The 20,288-nt window shown below is 38.9% G+C and overlaps 1 protein-coding gene across 4 annotated transcripts in view; it reads left to right on the top strand.

Annotated features, from left to right (window-relative positions):
- The window catches only part of SYCP2L (synaptonemal complex protein 2 like), a 102,972-nt gene extending 83,386 nt beyond the window's left edge, over positions 1-19,586 (top strand). For 3 of the 4 annotated variants that reach the window (XM_077885767.1, XM_077885768.1, XM_077885769.1), the window contains 6 exons: positions 11-117; positions 1,016-1,107; positions 3,933-4,032; positions 4,130-4,188; positions 11,481-11,543; positions 19,051-19,586. In XM_077885767.1, coding sequence (XP_077741893.1) covers positions 11-117; positions 1,016-1,107; positions 3,933-4,032; positions 4,130-4,188; positions 11,481-11,505 — 383 coding nt within the window. In that variant the 3' untranslated portion in view covers positions 11,506-11,543; positions 19,051-19,586. Of the gene's footprint in view, positions 1-10; positions 118-1,015; positions 1,108-3,932; positions 4,033-4,129; positions 4,189-11,480; positions 11,544-19,050 lie in introns of those variants that run through there. The other variant, XR_013373392.1, reaches the window with a different exon arrangement.
- The last annotated feature ends 702 nt before the right edge of the window (positions 19,587-20,288 follow it).

The following is a 20,288-nucleotide window of genomic DNA, read 5'->3' as shown; positions in this document are numbered from 1 at the left end:
TATTATTCAGAAGGCATTGCTGCTCCATCCCTGGCAGTTGTGCCAGAGAACTTGAGTGATTCTGCTATTATCACAGCCCTGGAAAACTTCACTCAAGAACTGAAAAGAAAATCTGAGGTAATGGTTCACTAAGAATGAAGAGCTAGCTTGTTATGAGCTTAAAGTAACAAGTTCATATTATTCATCAGTACTGTTGTTGCTCCTGAGGCTTTGGGAGGGGGGAGATATGTTTGCCACTGACTTTAGTGCCTTTGTGAACTGTGGCTTGCATCTATAAGATAGCTATTCCATGTTCGTTTGCTACAGGGGGGCCGGATGGGCCTCTGTGGAAATCAGACTCATGATTTGGTTTCAGGGATAGTCACTCTCAGACCACGGAAGCACCAGGAAGCCATGATTTGGTCATAATGATAGACAAGGAGGAGAGGGGATCATGGGGATGAGAGATGTCCTGGGCAGAGGTGGAGGTGGACTTTGGGTGGACGGTCAACTGAGTGGTGGCAAATCTTTGAGCAGTGCAGATGCAGGCTATCCCAAAATCTTGTCTGCAAGATGAACTTTGGAAGCATTTCAGTGTCCTCCTTTTATGTCCTATTGTTTATAAATCTTTATAAATTTTTTATGAAAGAGTTATTTATTAGCACATTCAGGGAAAAAACCTTACCCTGACATATATTCATTTAACTAATTTAGGACATCTCCAAAGTCTGATCCTATTTTCTGCAATACCAATGTAAGCTAGTTTATAATGGAAATTTGTTCAAAATATTCAAAATGTGTTTTGATAGCATGAATATAAGTTTTCCTATTTTAGCTTATTGTTCTTTATTGGTACTGAACCTGATGTAATACATAGCAAGTGTGTAGCATGGTATCTCATCACAATTGTTTAGCAGTCATGTTTGCTATGAATTTTAGGTACTGGCAGCATCTTTTTCACACAAAGCCTGAACTCCATTTCTGTAGTTATGGTTAATTCAAACGTGATCATTTTGTTATTGTTGTTATGGTTTAGCTTAGGTACAGAGGGAGTCCACTTTATTCAAATAATGCAAAGCAAGCACCAGATTGCTTAATCCAGCTTTTAAACCAGATACATCAATGCAGGTAAGTGTTGGGTTTCGAATCAAGTTCATAAAAGTGTGATGGCTCACAAACATTTGTGTCGTGACCACCGTGCTAGGGTCATTGAGGAACTGAAGCTTGAGAAGATGTTAGGTTGGTACATTACCTAACCTGTCTAGGTTTCTTGTTCTTCATTCATAAGATGATGGGGTAAGGCCTGCCTCAAGCTTCTTCAGGATCTGCCATGCTATGATCCTAAAACACTATTTAAAAAATATTTACAATCCAGTTATGAGAACAGAGTAAGCACATATATATGTGTGTAAAAATGCTGGGTGTCATACATGTGCAGTGGAAGGACGTTATGCACAGTGAAATAAGCCAGTTACAAAAGGACAAGTAATTGCATGATTTCAGTATATGAGGTACTTAGGATAGGCAAATTCCTAGAGAAGGAAAGTAGAATAGGGATTACCAGGGGCTGAGGCCATGGGAAATAAGTTATTGTTTAATCAGTATAGAGTTTGTTCAGGTGATAGAAAAGTTCCAGAGACGAATGGTGGTGATGGCTGTACAACATTGTGAATGTACTTAATGCTACTGACTTGTACCCTTAAAAATGCCTAAAAGTGAAATTTGATGTTATATATATAGATATTGCTACAATAAAAAATGCTAGGCACTCCCACATAACGCATGTACACAAACACCCTGATGACCATGGAGCAAGAGGGAAAGAGGTGCAAGATTTCAGAGAGATGTGAAGGATAGAAAAGATGTTGGGATCCCTGGGTGGCGCAGTGGTTTGGCGCCTGCCTTTGGCCCAGGGCGCGATCCTGGAGACCCGGGATCGAATCCCACATCGGGCTCCTGGTGCATGGAGCCTGCTTCTCCCTCTGCCTGTGTCTCTGCCTCTCTCTCTCTCTGTGTGACTATCATAAATAAATTTAAAAAAATTTTTTAAAAAGGATAGGAAAGATGAGTGGAGATGGGGTTCTGTGGCGATTAGAGTTAATCCAGAACCATTACAATGGAAGTGCTTCTGTAGCAAGATTTTGGAAACAAAGGTTTGAATGGTGTAGGGAAGGTATGTGTAGAGATTGTTCCTTGTTGGAGAGAATGGCCTGCAGATGAAGGACAGGAAGAAAATAATGGTGGGTTAGTTAGCTTAACTGAGGGAGCAAGTTTCTTAGGGCAGAAAATATAATGTCAATGAGAATTTGATTTTTTTCAAACTTTTGTACATGCAATGCCATTTAATTCTCAGAACAAACCCATGAAGGGCTTTAGACTTATGGAACTTCCATTGTCTTTTAGGGGTTATTTATTTTCCATGTTTCATTCAGCAAAAACACACTGAGTAGCACTAGGTGCCAGATCCAGTGCTAAGTACAGGACAGCAGTGCCAACAAGCTTTAGGAGCTTCTTGCCTCATAGAGCTTTCAGCCTAATGCAGAAGACAGACAATAAGCAAGCAAATAAGCCGTTCATGTGGTAAATGCAGAATAGCAAATGTTGGAAATCTCAGAACTAATAGGTAGAGGAGGACCGAGTTTATTAGCCAATTTCAGCTTTCAGGACCAGCATAAGGCAATAGAAAAGGGAGCAAGTGGAAGGTAGGAAGTGATGGGGAGCCATGGTTGGTGGTATAGTGGCTTCGAGGCCAGCTCTGGCCTCTGTGTCTTTTTCCCTGGAGTCACCCCTCCTTTGTTCTAAGGATGATTCTGAAACACCAGCTCCATCCAGACTTCTGTTGAAAGGCTAAATCAGAAAGTTTGCATAGTTTCTGGGGGTGAGGATGGTCACCCCCAGAGAGGGGAGGGAAGAAGAGGTATGTGTTCTTAAAAGTTGGTGAGGATGCAAACGAAGGGGAACCTGCTTACACTGTTGGTGGAATGCAAGCTGGTGCAGCCACTCTGGAAAACAGGATGGAGGTTCCTGAAAAATAGGGGCGCCTGGGTGGCTCAGTGGTTGAATGTCTGCCTTTGGCTCAGGTTGTGATCCTGGGGTCCTGAGATCAAGTCCTGCATTAGGATCCCTGCAGGGAGCCTGCTCCTCTGCCTATGTCTCTACCTCTCTCTGTGTGTCTCTCATGAATAAAGAAATAAATAAAATCTTTTTTAAAAAGTTGAAAATAGAGCTACACTAACACCCAGCAATTGCACTACTAGGTATTTATCCAAAGGATAGAAAAATAGTGACTTGAAGGGGCACCTGCACCCCAGTGTTTATAGCAGCAATGTCCACCTTAGCCAAACTATGGAAAGAGCCCAGATGCCCATCGACTGATGAATGGATAAAGATGTGATACACACACACACACACACACACACACACACACACACACACACACTGGAATATTACTCAGCCATCGAAAGGAATGAAATCTTGCCATTTGCAATGACATGGATGGAACTAGAGGGTATCATGCTAAGTGAAATAAGTCAGTCATATGTGCATTTCATAGGATTTCACTCATATGTGGAATTTAAGAAAAAAACAGATGAACATAGGGGAAGGGAAGGAAAAATAATATAAAAACGGAGAAGGAGGAAAACCATAAGAAACTCTTAACTCTAGGAAACAAACTGAGGGTTGCTGGAGGGGTGGGGGCGGGCAAATGGTGTAAGTAGGTGATGGGTAATAAGGAGGCATGTGATGCGATGAGCACTGGGTGTTCTATGTGACTGATGAATCCCTGAATTCTACCCCTGAAACTAATAATACATTATATGCTAACTAACTTGAATTTAGATGTAAAAAACAAGCATCTAGAGCAAAATAAGAAGTATTCTTGTAATAAGAGGATTGTCTTTTGTTGTAGTCAAGCAGTCCCAATGAAATCTGTTGCTTTTTACATTTATCAGACTGAATAAACTAGAGAAGTTTCACAATTTTATTCTTCAAGAGTTGAGCAATCTTGAGAAGGATATTCAGGCTCTGAAACACCTTGAGGAGGATGTTCTGGTAAGTATCCTCCACACTTAAAAAAAAAAAAAAATCCTCTGTGACTGAAGAGGATCTGTTCCAGAGTAAAATAACAAAAACTTTTGTTCAATTTTAGGAATTTTGGGGGAAACAGTCTGATGATTTGAAATCATTCTGTGATCGGCAAGTGCTAAGGTATTTTTTCCAAAGTATTCTTTCCAGACGTATCTTAGTTGAAGAATGAGGGTAGTGCTTTAGCTATATATAGTACAGGTGGTTGATGTTGATAAGACGGCATGTAGGTAGCTATGAAGCTGCATCTCTTCAAACCAATTACTTTTGTGGCACTCCCTGAGCAAAGAGCGTGGCTTAGGGATCAATTTAGAAGTGTAAATTTTGCAAAGCATTTAACAAGATCATACAAATATCAGTGATTTTGATCTAAAATGTTTTTTTAAGCAATATCTCAAAAAATTAAAATGAATATATTCTGAGAAAAACATATTGAATTGTCTTGTAGAATATATATGTATATTAAAATTTAAAGTATATATATTTATGTGTGTGTATTAAACAATGGGTTTATTTTGCTGCACATTCTTTTCAGTGTGATTACTCAGCGAACATTCTGAGGCTGTTGTTTCTATGGGTGTGGAGTACTGTGATTCTCTGAAGTGTAGGGAATAGAGAAATGGGAAAGTAGAGTCCTCCACTCCTCTGCTTCTGCCATTCGAGAAATTCTAGGGTTTTTGTTTCTGCTTGAATAATAAAAAAATAATCCTTATAGAAATCTGTAATTGCCTAGAGCTTTATCTACCAGTTCAGAATCTGCTTCTGTCACAGAAATCTAAATCAAAGTTTTAGAAAGGCTATTATTCTGATCACACCACAGAAAGTTTAAAATTTGAATTATCCATTCTTCTGTTACGCCAGTTAACACAATTAATAACAATGAGAGTATGTAAATAGATTTTCAAAACTCAACACACGATTAAAGGAGATATCCTTGTATAACCTCTTCACTGAATGCTTCCGGTTGGTTGTGAAAGGTTCTCAAACTTCTTGGAATGAGGACCTCTTAACACTTTGAAAATTTATTCAGATTCCCCCAAAGAGCTTTTGTTTCATGGGTTATATCTATGAATATTTTCCATATTAAAAATTGAGACTGAGATTTAAAATATGTATTTATTTAAAAATAACCGGGGCACCTGAGTGGCTCAGTGGGATCTGCCTTTTGTTCAGGTCATGATCCTGGGGTCTTGGGATCGAGTCCCACATCGGGAATCCCCACGGGGAGCCTGCCTCTCTCCCTCTACCTATGTTTCCATTTCTCTGTGTCTCTTATGAATAAATAAACAAAATATTTTTTTAAAAAAATAACAGAAGTATGCCAACAAATTGGACAATCTGGAAGAAATAAATGAATTCCTAGAAAATTAAAATCTTCCAAGAGTGAATCAGAAAAAAATAGAAATATAAACAGACCAATTACTAGTAATGAAATTGAATCATAGTAACAAACTTGAATTGGTAATTTATTTTTTTTTTTTTTTATTATTTTTTATTATTTTTTGTTTTTTTTTTGAATTGGTAATTTAAAAACCCATACTATTTTGATTACTACAGCTTTGTAATATAATTTGAAGTCTAGAATTGTGATACCTCCAGTTTTATTTTTATTTTTCAAGATTGCTTAGGCTATCTGGGGTCTTTTGCATTTTCATACAAATTTTAGTGTTCTAGTTCTGTAAAAAAATGCATAAATTGGTTGGTATCTTGATAGGAATTGTATTAAATCTGTAAATTGCTTTGGGTAATATAGAACTTTTAACAATATTTGTTCTCCCAACCCATGAACATAGAATGTCTATTTCTTTGTATCTTCAATTTCTTTCTTTCATCAATGTTTTATGGTTTTCAGAGTACAGATGTTTCACCTTTTTGGTTAAGTTTATTTGTAGGTATTTTATTATTTTGGGTGCAACCGTAAACAGGATTGTTTTCTTAATTTCTCTTTCTGCTGCTTCATTATTAGTGTATAGAAATGCAACCGATTTCTGTACATTAATTTTGTATCCTACAACTTTACTGAATTCACCTATCAGTTCTACTAGTTTTTTCGATGGAGTCTTTAGGATTTTCTACATATAGTATCATATTATCTGTAAATAGTAGAAGTTTCACTTCTTCCTTACCAATTTGGATGTCTTTTATTCTTTTCTCTTGCCTGATTGCTGTGTCTAGGACTTCAAGTATTATGTTAAATAACAGTGGTGAGAGTGAACATCTTTGTCTTACTCCTGATCTTAGGGAGAAAAACTTTCAGTTTTTCCCCATTGAGTATGATGTTAGCTGTGAGTTTTTCATAGAAGTCCATTATTATATTAAGGAATGCTCCCTCTAAACCCTTGTTTTTTTTTTTATTTATTTATGATAGTCACAGAGAGAGAGAGAGAGGCAGAGACATAGGCTGAGGGAGAAGCAGGCTCCATGCACCGGGAGCCCGATGTGGGATTCAATCCCGGGTCTCCAGGATCACGCCCTGGGCCAAAGGCAGGCGCCAAACCGCTGCGCCACCCAGGGATCCCTAAACCCTTGTTTTTATCATGAATGGATGTTGTACTTACTCAGATCATTTTTTTTTTGCATCTACTGAAATGAGCATATGGTTTTTATCCTTTCTCTTATTGATGGTGATGTATCACGTTGACTTGCAAATATTGAACCACCATTGCATCCTAGGAATAAATCTCACTTGATCAGGACGAGTGCATTTTCTATGCTGGATTACAGCAATACTTACAAATATTGCTAATATTTTGTTGAGGATTTCTTGCATCTACATTCATCAGACAGTTTGGCCTGTAGTTCTCTTTTTTGTGTGTGTCCTTATCTGGTTTTAGAATCAGATTAATGCACAATTATATGGTCAATTAACCTTGACAAAGGAACCAGGAATATGCAGGGGAAAAAGACAGTGTCTTCAACAAATGGTATTGGGAAAACTGGACAGTTACATGCAAAATAATGAACCTGGACCACTTTCTTACACTATACACAAAAATAAATTGAAAATGGATTAAGTACCTAAACGTAAGACCTGAAACCATAAAAATCCGAGAAAAAGAGCACAGGCAGTAATTTCTCTGATACTAGGCATAACATCTTTCTAGATACATCTCCTTAAACAAGGAAAACAAAATAAAAAAGCAAAAATAAACTATTGGACTTCATCAAGGTAAAAAATTTCTGCACAGTGAAGGAAACAACCAACAAAACTAAAAGACAACCTACTGAATGACAGAAGATATTTGCAAATAACCTATGTGATAAAGGGTTAGTGTCCAAAATATCTAAAGAACTTCTATAACCCAACACCCAAAACAAATAATCTAGTTAAAGTGAGCAGAAGCTCATGAACAGACATTCTTCCAAAGATGACATACAGATGGCCAATGGATACATGAAAAGATGCCCACCATCACTTATCTTTAGGGAAATGCAAATCAAAACTACAAGGAGATACCACCTCATACCTGTCAGAATGACTGAAATCAAAACCACAAGAAGCAACAAATATTGGTGAGGATGTGGAAAAATAGTAACCCTCTTGCATCTTTGGTGGGAATACAAACTAATGTAGCCAACATAGAAGACAATATGGAGGTTCCTCAAAAACTTAAAAATAGAACTACTAACTAATTGCAAATAAACTAATTGCATATAACTAATTGCAAATAGAATACTAATTGCATTACTGGAAATTCACCCAAAGAATACAAAAACACTGATTCAAAGGAATACATGCACCCCAATGTTTATTGCCACATTATTTACAATAACTACTTTATGAAAGCAACCTAAGTGTTCATCAATAAAGAAGATGTATATGTGTACAGTGGATTATTCAACCATAACAAACAATGAAATCTTGCCATTTACAACAATGTGGATAGATCTAGAGAGTATACTGCTAAGCAAAATAAGGCAAAAAGAAAAAAAAAAAGAGAATCATAGGCTGTTATTCCTGATGGATATAGATGCAAAAATCCTGAAAAATATTAGTAAACTGCATTCAACAGTATATTAAAAAGATTATTCACCAAGATCAAGTGGGATTTATTCTAGGAATTCAAGGATGGTTCCATATGCACAAATTGATAAACAGATATACTACATTTATAAACTGAAGGATAAAAATCATATGATCATCTTAGTAGATGCAGAAAAACCATTTGACAAAATTTAACTCCATTACTGATTTTAAAAAAAACTCTCAAGTGGATTTAGAGGCAACATGCCTTAACATAATAAGGGCCATATTTGACAAACCCATAGCTAATATCATAATGATAAAAAAACTGAAAATGTTTTCTCTAAGATCGGGAACAAGACAAGGATGTCCACACTCACTACTTTTATTCAACATAGTAATGAGAGTCTTACCCAGTGATCAGAAGAAAAAGAAGTAAAAAGTACCCAAATTGGTGAGGAAAAAGTAGACTTGTCACTATTTGCGGATGACATGATACTATATCCAGAAAATCCTAAAGATTCCACCAAAAAACTATTAGAACCTATTTATGAATTCAGTAAAGTTGCAGAATATAAAATTGATATCCATAAGTCTTTTACATTTATATATACCAATAATGGAATAGCAGAAAGAGAAATTAAGAAAACAATCTCATTTATGATTACATCACAAAGAATAAAATGCCTAGGAATAAACTTAATCAAGGAAGTGAAAGACCTGTCCTCTGAAAACTATAGAACATTTTTGAGAAAAATGGATGACAAAAACAAATGGAAAAATATACATGCTCATGGATTGGAAAAATTAGCTTTGTTAAAATGTGGATTGGATGGATTGGAAGAATTAGCATTGTTAAAATGTACATACTACCCAAAACAACTTACAGATTCAATAGAATCCTTATCAGAATACCAACAACATTTTTCACAGGCATAGAACAAATAATCCTAAAATTTATATGGAAACACAAAGACCCTGAATAGGGAAAGCAGCCTTGAAAAAGAAGAGCAAAGATGGAGGTATCACAATCCTGGTTTCAAACCATACTACAAAGCTATTGTATTCTAAATAGTATGGTACTGGCACAAAATTAGACATATAGCTCAATGGAGCAGAATAGAGAGCCCGAAATCCATGCTTGGTCAATTATTTTGTATGAGAAAGAAGGAAAGAATATACAATAAGGAAATGACTATCTCTTCAATAAATGGTGCTGAAAAAACTGGACCACATTCTTACACCATACACACAAATAAACTGAAAATGTATTAAAGACCTAAGTAAATGTGAGACCTGAAACCATAAAACTCTTGAAAGAACACCTAGGCAGTAATCTCTTAGACATGACCCTGTTCCTCAGGCAAAGGAAACAAAAACAAAAAATGGGACTGCACCAAAATAAAAAGGTTTTGTATGGCAAAAGAAACCATCAACATAATGTAAGGCAACCTACTGAATGGGAGAAGATACTTGCAAATGACATCTGATAAGGGGCTAATATCCAAAATATATGAAAAATTTCTACAACTCCACACCAAAAAACAAAACAAAAAAACAAATGCTCCAATTAAAATATAGGCAGAGGACCTGAATAGACATTTTTCCAAAGAAAACATGCAGAGGGCTAACAAATACATGAAAAGATGCTCAACATCATTAACTACTAGAGAAATGCAATTCTAAATCCAAATACCTTATACTTGTCAAAATGGATAGTATCACAAAGAAACAAATAACAGGTGTTGGAGAAGTGGAAAAAACAGAACCCTCATGCACTGTTGGTGGGAATGCAAACTGGTGCGATCACTATATATATATTATTATAGGTTTGTCCTGGATTCCCTCTCTTAAAAAGCCTGTCACCATATATATGTGGGTCACAATTCAGATGAATGAATCCTTTGCACTCATGGCTGAACATATTCAAAAGACTGGTTTATAAAAAATAGAACGACTAATTAAAAAAATAACCAAAACAAACCTTTACATATTGATGTCAGTAACAGATTTTTATGAAAATAACCAGACTCTGCAAAACAAACATGTGGGTAGAGTAGCATTGTTTTATTGTTTTATTTTTATTTTTAAAAAAGATTTTATTTATTTATTCATGAGAGACAGAGAGAGGGCAGAGACATAGGGAGAGGGAGAAGCAGGCTCCATGCAGGGAGCCCGATGCGGGACTCGATCCCAGGTCTCCAGGATCACACCCCAGGCCAAAGGTGGTGCTAAACCACTGAGCCACCAGGGCTGCCCGCATTGTTTTATTTTTGCAAATCTCTTTAATGCCAGACTTCACAGGAGGTAGCTTCTTTGTCATATTTGCTTCTGAATTCAATCTGCTGTGATATCACACATCATGTAATGGAAAACTCCACTGTGTATTTGTGAGAGTAAGAATGAAAAAAAAGCAAACGAGATCTTAGCATTATTTGCCATTATTACGAAAATAGTTTTGGACTCACGGAACCTTTGGAAGCTTAGAGACCTCCAAGAAAAGCAGTCCCTTAAGGGTCCCAAACGTTCACACTCTGCGAACTGCTGATATAAAGCAATGCTATATTAAAAATTAGGGAAGTTTATACCCCTTCGTCTTCTGAAACCTGGGGAATTATTTTGACTAAACCCCAGATTTTAGATAACTGTCTCTTCAGGTCATACACATTACACTGTAGGATGTTAATTACTATTTGCTTTCATCTCCTAATAACAGGCCCCTTGTGTGAATTTAGAATACCTTAAAGAACAAAAATTCCTCCAAAATATGTATCTCCCTGGGTTTTGCCTTTGCTCTCTTTTCTTCCAGACACCTAAAGAAACCACCCTGCAGCTTGCAGTAGAGAGATGATGGTGATGATGCTTGTAGCTCATGCTGGGTGCTAACTGGGCACCAGGCTGCAAGTATCTGAGACTTAGGTTAACGAGCTTGACTGAGATCCAGTATCTGGATCTGGTTGGTACTCAGTGTCTGTCCTTTTGGCATGTTTGCATATCATGGTGCAAATGTGGTGGTTTTATGTATTTTGCTAGGAAAATGCAAAGGACATTCCTCACACGAGATTAGCCCCTAGCACAGGGCTGCAAGAACATAGGAATTCAATATATTTTTTTATTTTATTTAAATTTATCTATTTATCTCTCTCATCTATCTGTCTAACCAACCAGGATATTAGGAAGGGATTCGTTACTTTGAATGGTTGTCATGAAATATCTCTGCCTATATTGTAGGCTAGTAGCTTTGACAGATACAATGCATAAAATAGAATCAAGTAAAAATATTAATAGCTTAGGCTGATATTCTGCATTGGCCATTGATCCTCTTCAGGTAACATCCAAGTAATGCAATGATCTATGAAATAATTCATGTATGGACATAGGTACATAAATGTGTATTCTTATTTTTAAATCCTCTAATGTAAATGTAATGAGATAGACTAATTTCTTCCAGGCTTAATCCAGATCAGCCTTCATGAGGAAAGCCAAAGCCCCGTGTCACTACTGCATTCATGGGGTAGGTATAAAGGTTTGCTTTGATGGAATTGGAGTGAGGGAAGTAAGCCCTAAAGGATACCCTAACACTTTGTCCATGTTCCACAATGCTCTCTCCCCTTTCACAATATCTCCCATCCTAGAAATTATCCTTTTGGATCTGGTCTTTCATTAAGTAAATATTTATGATTGAGTGTTTGCTCTGTAATAGGCATCACACTAAATGTGAAGATACAATGGTTAACACCCAGACCTGTTCTTGCCTCCATCATAAAAATAAACTCCTTGAAGGAAGATAGAAAAAGACAAGTGAAGAAATAAAATAATCACAAGTTTCCTAAGTGCTTTGAGGGATACTGGCAAGGTGCTTTGGCAGAGAGCAATGGTGTGGAGTCGGTTTCAGATAGGATGGCCACCAAAGGTGTCTCTGAGGGAGCGACATTGAAGATGGGGTGTCAAGCATAGGAAGGAACCAGAGGGCAGCCCTGGTGGCTCAGCAGTCTAGCGCTGCCTTCAGCCTAAGGTGTGATCCTAGAGACCCAGGATCGAGTCCCACATCAGGCTCTCTGCATGGAGCCTGCTTCTCCCTCTGCCTGTGTCTCTGCCTCTCTCTCTCTCCCTCTCTATCTCTCATGAATAAATAAAATTTAAAAAAAAAAAGGAAGGAACCAGACTTGGGAGCAGTTTAAAGCAACAGGATTGGGGAGGGGAGGACATGACATGTTTGAAAAACTGAAAGTTCTTGGCTCAGAGTGGTGTCCGAAGGGACAGTTACTTGAAATGAAGCTGGGACCATGACAGACTCTCAGTGTTGAGGAGTTTGAATTTGATACTGTAGGTGAAGGAAAATTGGGGTGGTTCTGAGCAAAGGCATTGGGAGTGAGAGTAATGTAATCTGATTCATATTTTAAGAAAATCATCCTAGCTGCCATGTTGAAAGTTAACTGGAAAAGTGAGAAGCAGAAGAGGGGAGCTGAACTGGATGATGGACTTGGGAGATGGTGAGAAATGGGGAGACTTCAGGTACATTTGGGGGCCAGAATTAATCACTGGCAGTTGGACATGATGGGTGAAAGAAGGAGAAGTAAGGATGACTCCTGGGTTTCTGTCTTCTAGCAGTTGGATGGATAGTGCTGTCGGTTAGGAAGACAAGGGGAAGACCTGGGGTAGGAGGAGTATGTGGGTGAAGCAGGAAGGAACTAAGTTAGTTTGTTAACCTGTTAACTTTCCAATGTCCATGCATGTCCATGTCCAAGGTTTGATGAAAACTTGGAATAATGAACAATTTTCCAGGAAAATATAACTGAATAAAATGGACTCCTGCATAGACGGGAGATATTCATAGAAGTAGACAGAGTTGATGAACTACCATGCAGATGTGTATGTTCAGATTGTGTCACAGAGGAATTCTACTGGTCCCTTAGCAAAGGATAACTTCAGTGCTATTGACTAAATGGGACTAAAGGGTAACTTTAGTATTATTCTAATGCATGGATGAATGAAAATTCCCCAATTCTTTTTATGCATCTTGCATTACAATGCCAAAATCAAATGAAAATTACACAAAGAACAATAGAGCAATCTCACTCAAAAGCCAAAATTCAAAGTAAAAATTTTGGCAAACATCATTTCACAGCTTATTAAAGGAATAATATGTCATGATCAAGGGAGATTTATTCCAGTAACACAAAAATGGTTTGATATTAGGAAATCCGCTAATAACACCAACTACTAATCAATCTAGGGAGAAAAATCACTATGATTCTCCCCATAGATTTCAAAAGGCATTGAGAAATTGCTACATCTGTGTTTAAATTTGTATAAACCCACACAAATAGTCATAACTAGGGGCCTCTGGGTGGCTCAGTTGGTTAAGCATCTGCCTTCGGCTCAGGTCATGATCCCAGGGTTCTGGGATCAAGCCCTGCATCCGGCTCCCTGCTCAGTGGGGAGCCTGCCTCTCCCTTTCCATCTGCCTTGCCTCTCTCTTGCCTTTTCTCAAATAAAATTTTTAAAAAGTCATAACTAGATATTCTGTAGTATGAAAAATCTCAGTCCAAAAGCCACTACTATGCTCAATAGAGAAACTCTAAATGCATTACTAATTTCAGGACCAATCGATGGGGAGACTCCGGTAACATAAAGATGTCAGCTCTCACAGGGTGGAGAGCAGAGAAAGCAAGCTCTCTCCTGACTCTTCTTAGAGCACTAATCCCACTTGTGAGGGCTTCATCTCATGACCTCATGTCATCCTGACTACCTGAGACCCTACTTTCTACATCACTTGGGTGCAGGGGGAATTGTAGCAACTGAATGGGGCACAGACATTCCATCCATAAATGGTGTCAATGGATTGACAGTTTCAGTGGAATCAAAAGTTAGGACAGTGAGGGAAGGAGAGCAGGTGACTTGGAAAGGCCCAAAAAGTGTGGTCAGAAAATGGGATGTTGAGAATCAAGATTTCAGAGGTGGGAAGTGATGCCAAAAATCTGAGAGTGCCTAGCTGTGGTGAAACTGAAGAAAATGCTAGAGGAGGTGAGGAGATGAGGAGATGAAAAAACTGAGAAGCCAAAGCATGCAGATGGGTCCCTCATGACGGAGTTTCAGTTACTACTAAGGCTGATGGGAACCAGGGCCAGGTGAACAGAGGGGCCAGGATGATGGATGATAAGTTAGGTGGTTGGCATAAACATCAGCAGAGAGGTGTCTAGAGGAGAGAGAGTAATCCCTATGTTTGGTAGTTTAGAGAAGGAGAATACCCAACTCTCCACCTGGCCAGGAAGTAATAGGACAACAGAGAAAAAAAACCCACAAAAACTTTTTAATTGACAGAGCAAATTGGGGAATGTGGTACCCTAAGAAGTCTGCTGCATTTTAGTGAAAAGTAGACAGGGAGACATTTTCTTTCAAGAAGAGGCAGAGGACGTTGGGGAGCAGACCAGAGCAGAGGAGAGCTATAGGCATCACTGGATGAGAATGTGGCTGATAAGGGCTGCCTTTTAGCAGCTGCGAAGGCAGAGAGGGATTTGAGACAGGATGGGATTGATTCAGAGAGATTTTTAAAGGAAGGAGTTGGTAGAATTATTGCCGTGAGCCCTAATGTTTCCCCAGATGGTCCAGCAGCTCTTGGGGCTATCGCTCTACAAGCTTTCTGCCTGTGCTGTGAGCCCTACAGAGTAAATAAACATGGAATGTGTTGAACAACCACCAACTATTCTGTTCTTGGATCCGGTCACTTTACAGACAACAACCTTCTTGCTCAGTTGGGTTCACTGAACATTGTATTGTTCATTTCCCCAGTATTTAATAATGGGGCTTTTTATACAGCTCTCAACTTGAAAGTCTCTTCGACTTAGAGGTCTAAGGTAGGTTCCCTAAGTAGACCGTGTCCAACTATATTTTCATAAGAATAACATTCCATGTATCTTAAGCTATAGTGTTATTTTAAAAACATGGGTTTTGTTTCATTTTATTTGAGAATAACTGAAGTGGGTGACTTTTTTCTTAAATTCCAGTGTCCAAAGTTGTGCTTTGTGATTTTTGACGCAGCAATTCCACTTCCAGGAAATTATCTTTAGGATTCGATTGGACTGTGCAAGGATATGTACAGTGGTGTGTATCACAAGCAGTTCTAATAAGGAGATGTTGTAAATTGCCTGAATGCCCAGGTGGAGCTTGGTTAAAGAGATTGATAGATTTACATGATATGCCACATGGCCATTACAAAAAAGAATAGTTGGATTAGATTAATTGACTTGGGAAGACATTTAACAGTGAATGAAAAGTAAAAGCTTGTTGCAAAGCATTGTAGACCACATGATTCCATTTGTTTTAAATGCTAATGAGGATGTATATGGTCATTCACTTAAGAAACTGCTGAGTCTATTAGATGCCAGGTACTGTCTCTGATGCTGGGGCTGGTATGGTACCCAAGAGGTCCTTGGCTGCATAGAGGGTGCGCTTTAGTAGGATGGACAGACAGTGAAGAGTAAATAGGTAAGAATTCATGACAGTGGTAAGTGGTCAGAAGGAAAGAAGTGTGATGACAGAGACTGATGGCGTAGAAAGAGAATCAAGCCAAGCCTCTCTAAGGAAGTGACATATGAGCTAAAACTCAAAGGGTGGGTGGAGCCAGCAATGGGGAGACTGAGGAAGGGCATTTCAGAGGGAATGACCAAGACCAATGTCTGAGGCCAGAAGCAGCTTGATAGGTTCTAGGAATTCAGTGAGGGCCAAGCAACAGGAGTGAGGGCAGAGTAGTATGAGAGGAGACTGTGGGGTGTGCTGTGTGTGGGGATGGTAGTCACCTTATGGGCTGTAGAAAGACTTTATTCTAGTGGCAGTGAAAGGTGTAATAGTAAAGGAATGCTATTTAAAAATGTGTTTATTTATTTATTCATGTGAGACAGAGAAGCAGGCTCCCTGCAGGGATCCTGATGCAGGACTCAATCCCAGGGCCCCGGGATCATGACCTGAGCCAGAGGCAGATGCTCCACCACTGAGCCACCCAGGAGCCCCAGTAAAGGACTACTTTTAAGGCCCTCTGCATATGTGTTGAGGTGGGAGATCAGGTGACATGAGCAACAGAAAGTGAGCTGGAAGGGTTTCCGATGAGTCGGGAGGGGTGTAGGACAAACTTCCAGGGTTGGGGTTTGAGCAACCCTGATGGACATTGGTGTCACTGAATGAGATCGTGGAGACTATGAAAGGCCTGGTTTAGCTGATAGGGTGATGAGGAGGTTGTGGATAAATATTAAAAGCTTAACTTGGAACATATATTTGTGATTTCAGCATCTGAATGGAGTTGGCAAATGAGTGGATAGTTGAGACTAAGACTCATAGCAGAGGGCAACATGAGACCAGTGGAGTTGACTTAGGGAGTGAGTATAGAGAAGAGTGTCAGGAGAAAGTTCTCGGGCTGTTCCAATGTGTTAAAGTAACTTAAGGGAGAGTTTGTGTGTGTATCTATATGCATGTATACACGGTGAGAGGTCTAGAGTCTAAAAGATATCACCCAAATGTCAACTGTGGTTATTTCTGTGTGGTAACATTTTGGGTGAATCATCTTACCCTAGGCTACTTCTGTATTTTTAGAATTTAGTCCAAGATATGAATCACTTTTGTGGAATGAATTTAAACAGCATAACATTTATAAATAATTATTTTTTCCTTTCCCTAACCCTCCTTATCTATGACCCTGAGGTAACTACCTCTTTACAGTTTGACAGCATTTAAGCATTGACAGACACTTTGTCCATATATATAAATATATGGACATATAAACATATAATATATAAATATATATATGTTCATATAAGGATACGGACAATATCCTATAAATGTATAAATGTCCATATAAGGATACATATGTGTATTTTTAAGTAACACAAAGCTATACTAAATATTAGGCATATTTTTGTTCTCTGAGCAAAAGTAGGATTCCTTTCCAAGTCAGTAATATGAGTCTACTTTTTTTAATTAATTGTAAAATATTGTAGTTTATGGACATGCTATAACTTATACATTTGATTCCCCATTGATGCACATCCAGGTTATTTTAAATTACTATGGCAAATAACTCTGTCGTGAATATCCTTTTACATATACCTTGAATTACTTTATCAGGAAAAAATTATTTTCTTTTTTTAAAAAAAGATTTTATTTATTTGAGAGAAAGAGAGAGCATGAGCAGAGGGGAGGAGAAGAAGGAGAGGGAGAAGCAGACTCCCCACTGAACAGGAAGCCTGACTTGGGGCTCCATTCCAGGACCCCCAGATCATGACCTGAGCTGAAGGCAGATGCTTGACTGACTGAGCCACCCAGACACCCCAGGGAAAAATCACTGTTTTCTTTTGGGAAAACAAAAATAGCAAATCTTCAAATCAAAATAGCCCTAAAAGAGGATATAGAGAAAAGACTAATCTGAGTTAAGAATATTAGCCTAATTCCCAGCCCTAACAGAGAATTGGATCAAATGTGAATTAAACGTACATGTTACAACTGGTCACATGTAAGCGGAATCAGGCTCCAGCAGCTAAACCAAGTAGGGATTTTATTTTTCCCCGGTAAGCAGCAGCCCAGAGGGAAAGAGGTTATCCAGAGCTGGTGATGCAATAGCATTAAGTAGCCATCAGAGACCAGGTTCTTTTAGCTTCCTGCTCAGCCATCCTTCATATGGCTTTAGGCTTTATTTTTTCCTTCTATAGATTTTATTCATTAATTCATGAAAGACATAGAGAGAGAGAGACAGAGACATAGGCAGAGGGAGGAGAAGCAGGCTCCATGCAGGGAGCCTGATGCAGAACTCGATCCCAAGACCCTGGGATCACGCCCTGAGCTGAAGGCAAGATGCTCAAGCACTGAGCCACCCAGGCGTCCCAGGCTTTGGGCTTTAGAGTGATTGTCTGCTCTGCTTCTAGGAATCTCTTCTAGACTCCGGGCAGGAAGGGGGGGGAATTGAATGAAAGGTAAAAGATGTGTGCCAGCAGAATCTACCTTCACCTTCCTTTTATCCAAGCTAAGAAAACAGTTTTCATGGAAATGCAAACCAACAGACATTGGTCTCCATCTTACTGACCTGACCTAGGTCACTTGGCCCTCCACAGTGGAAAGGGAATATAGGGAGAATTGAACTCTTACTGTTTCTCAAATAGTGGATTCCGTACATAGGAAAGGGAGGACAGATGTGGAGGAAGTATCTAGTAATGTCTGTCAAGCCTGAATCAAATTACATGTGCTGAACAGAGAGAAAAAGAGAAATAACTTAAATCACAGGGGTCATTCTGTTGGCCATTCTTGGCCATGAGCATGCACCTTGGTGTTTGCATCAGGATGGGAAAATCTCTTCCTTCCTGGGCGGCAGCTCTTATCTACCTCTTGTTTCATGAAGAGTGAACTGGGTTCGACCCAGTCTGGTTATTAACAACGTGCATTTTTCATACAGCATGACCCCGACAGCCAGCCCAGCCACTGCCTTGGGCTCCATCCAAGAAGTACCTGTCTTTCCTCCAACACTAGAGGGAAAAATAACCTGCGGTGTTCAACTATAAAGAGATAGAAACAGCTTCAAAGCAGCACATGTTTAAGCCTTTTTTTAAAAAAAAGGTTTGTTTATTTATTTGAGAAAGAGAGAGAGAGAGTAGAGGGAGAGGCCAAGGGAGAGAGAATCCCGAAGCAGACTCCCTGCTGGCTGTGGAGCCCCATGCAGGGCTTGATCTTAGAACCCTGAGATCATGACCTGAGCCAAAATCAAAAAATTTTGAGCCAATCAAAATCAGGCTGCTTAACCAACTCAGCCACCCAGGAGCCCCGGCTAAGCCATTTTTGAGGGTGATTTTGACTCTGGCCAGCTTTTTACCTGGGGTACTGACTAGCTACCACTGGCCACAGAAGATGCAACTGCACTGAATGTCTGAGTTAGTGATGTAGCTGATTGGTGATGTTCATGTTGGCTCTCTGAGGGACAAAGAGGCGGGCATTTCAGGCTGAGCTAACTACTGTTCTCTTTCTTTTTTCTTTCTTTCCACCAGTCTGAGCCACCTGGAGATGATAAATCTGGCTTGGACCACACAGTGGTGCTTTAGTGCTCTGGCTTCTTGATTTTGCTTCACTCCAAATGGGATCCCTGAGAACTGCTGCGTCGGAATAGAATGGAATAGGCTGGTAGTTTGCAGTTGTGTTATTGTCCATTTGTTCCCAAAGTTAACCTTCTGTATCAAAGTATAGCCAGAAAATAGGAGGTTAAGGATATTTACCAACTTAGAGTATTGCTTTAAAAAAAATTTTTTTTAAGTAAAATTGATTTTGAGAACGGTTCTCAAGTTATATGGGGGGGAAAATCTGAACATCTGTATACATGCTATTTGTTTATCTCTTTGGGGGAGAATTTAATTTGTGATGAAAATAGCTCAGATGAAAATGGTGTTGTATTTTGAAATAGTTATTATTTCACTTGATCTACAAATATTCTAGTTTTTCCAGCACATTCACAAAACTACTAGCTTTAGCAGAGGAGAAATACTCATGTGATAATTATAAAGGCTCCAATAAAGCCTGCATGTATGAAGACTGCCTATACAGTTGAGTGAATTTATTTTGGGAAAATAAAATCCATCTAATTTGAGGCTGTTTACAAAGTAACTGTTCATAGATTGGATAAGTGCAGTTAAAGACTGCAGGCTGAAAACAGTTTATTCAATGTAGAACATAACTTAGGGACATAGTATATCTTATGTATTATGTATTTAATCTGCCCAAAACAGATGTTTACAACCCCAATGTGTCACCTTTTTTTATTTAGAATTTTTTAACGAGCTATGGTTTAGTCTATTGTAAGCTTTACAGAGCACAAGAGCACTTTTTTAGCCCAAAGGATCCAATTAACCTCGTTTCATTTGGGTATATGCCAGTTAGAGCTCACAATTCCTGGTGACCTGGAATTTTATGGATTTCAGCACCATTACATTGACTGTCTTCACTGAAGGACATCTACAGGATACATAGGACTTCTGATAACTGGTAGACATATACTGGGGAACTGTTGTCTCTAACGCCTTCAGTTAGCTCATGTGGTGGATGTTAGTTAGGACAGATAAGACATGATCTTAACTAGTAAGAACTTAGTCTTAAGACACCAGGTAGCTGAAAGATGTCCAGGCCGTGTGAGACATGTGCCATAAATGAAGTGTAAACTGAGCTCCAGCAAGGTTGTAAGGAGGGACAGGTGCTTTTGGTTGGCGTGATCAGTGCCAGCTTCCTGGAGGGAAAG

This window comes from Canis aureus, chromosome 37 (genome assembly GCF_053574225.1).
Source record: "Canis aureus isolate CA01 chromosome 37, VMU_Caureus_v.1.0, whole genome shotgun sequence".
Taxonomy (NCBI): Eukaryota; Metazoa; Chordata; class Mammalia; order Carnivora; family Canidae; genus Canis; species Canis aureus.
Note: the sequence above shows the minus strand (reverse complement) of the source record. Positions and strands in the feature narration are given on the sequence as shown.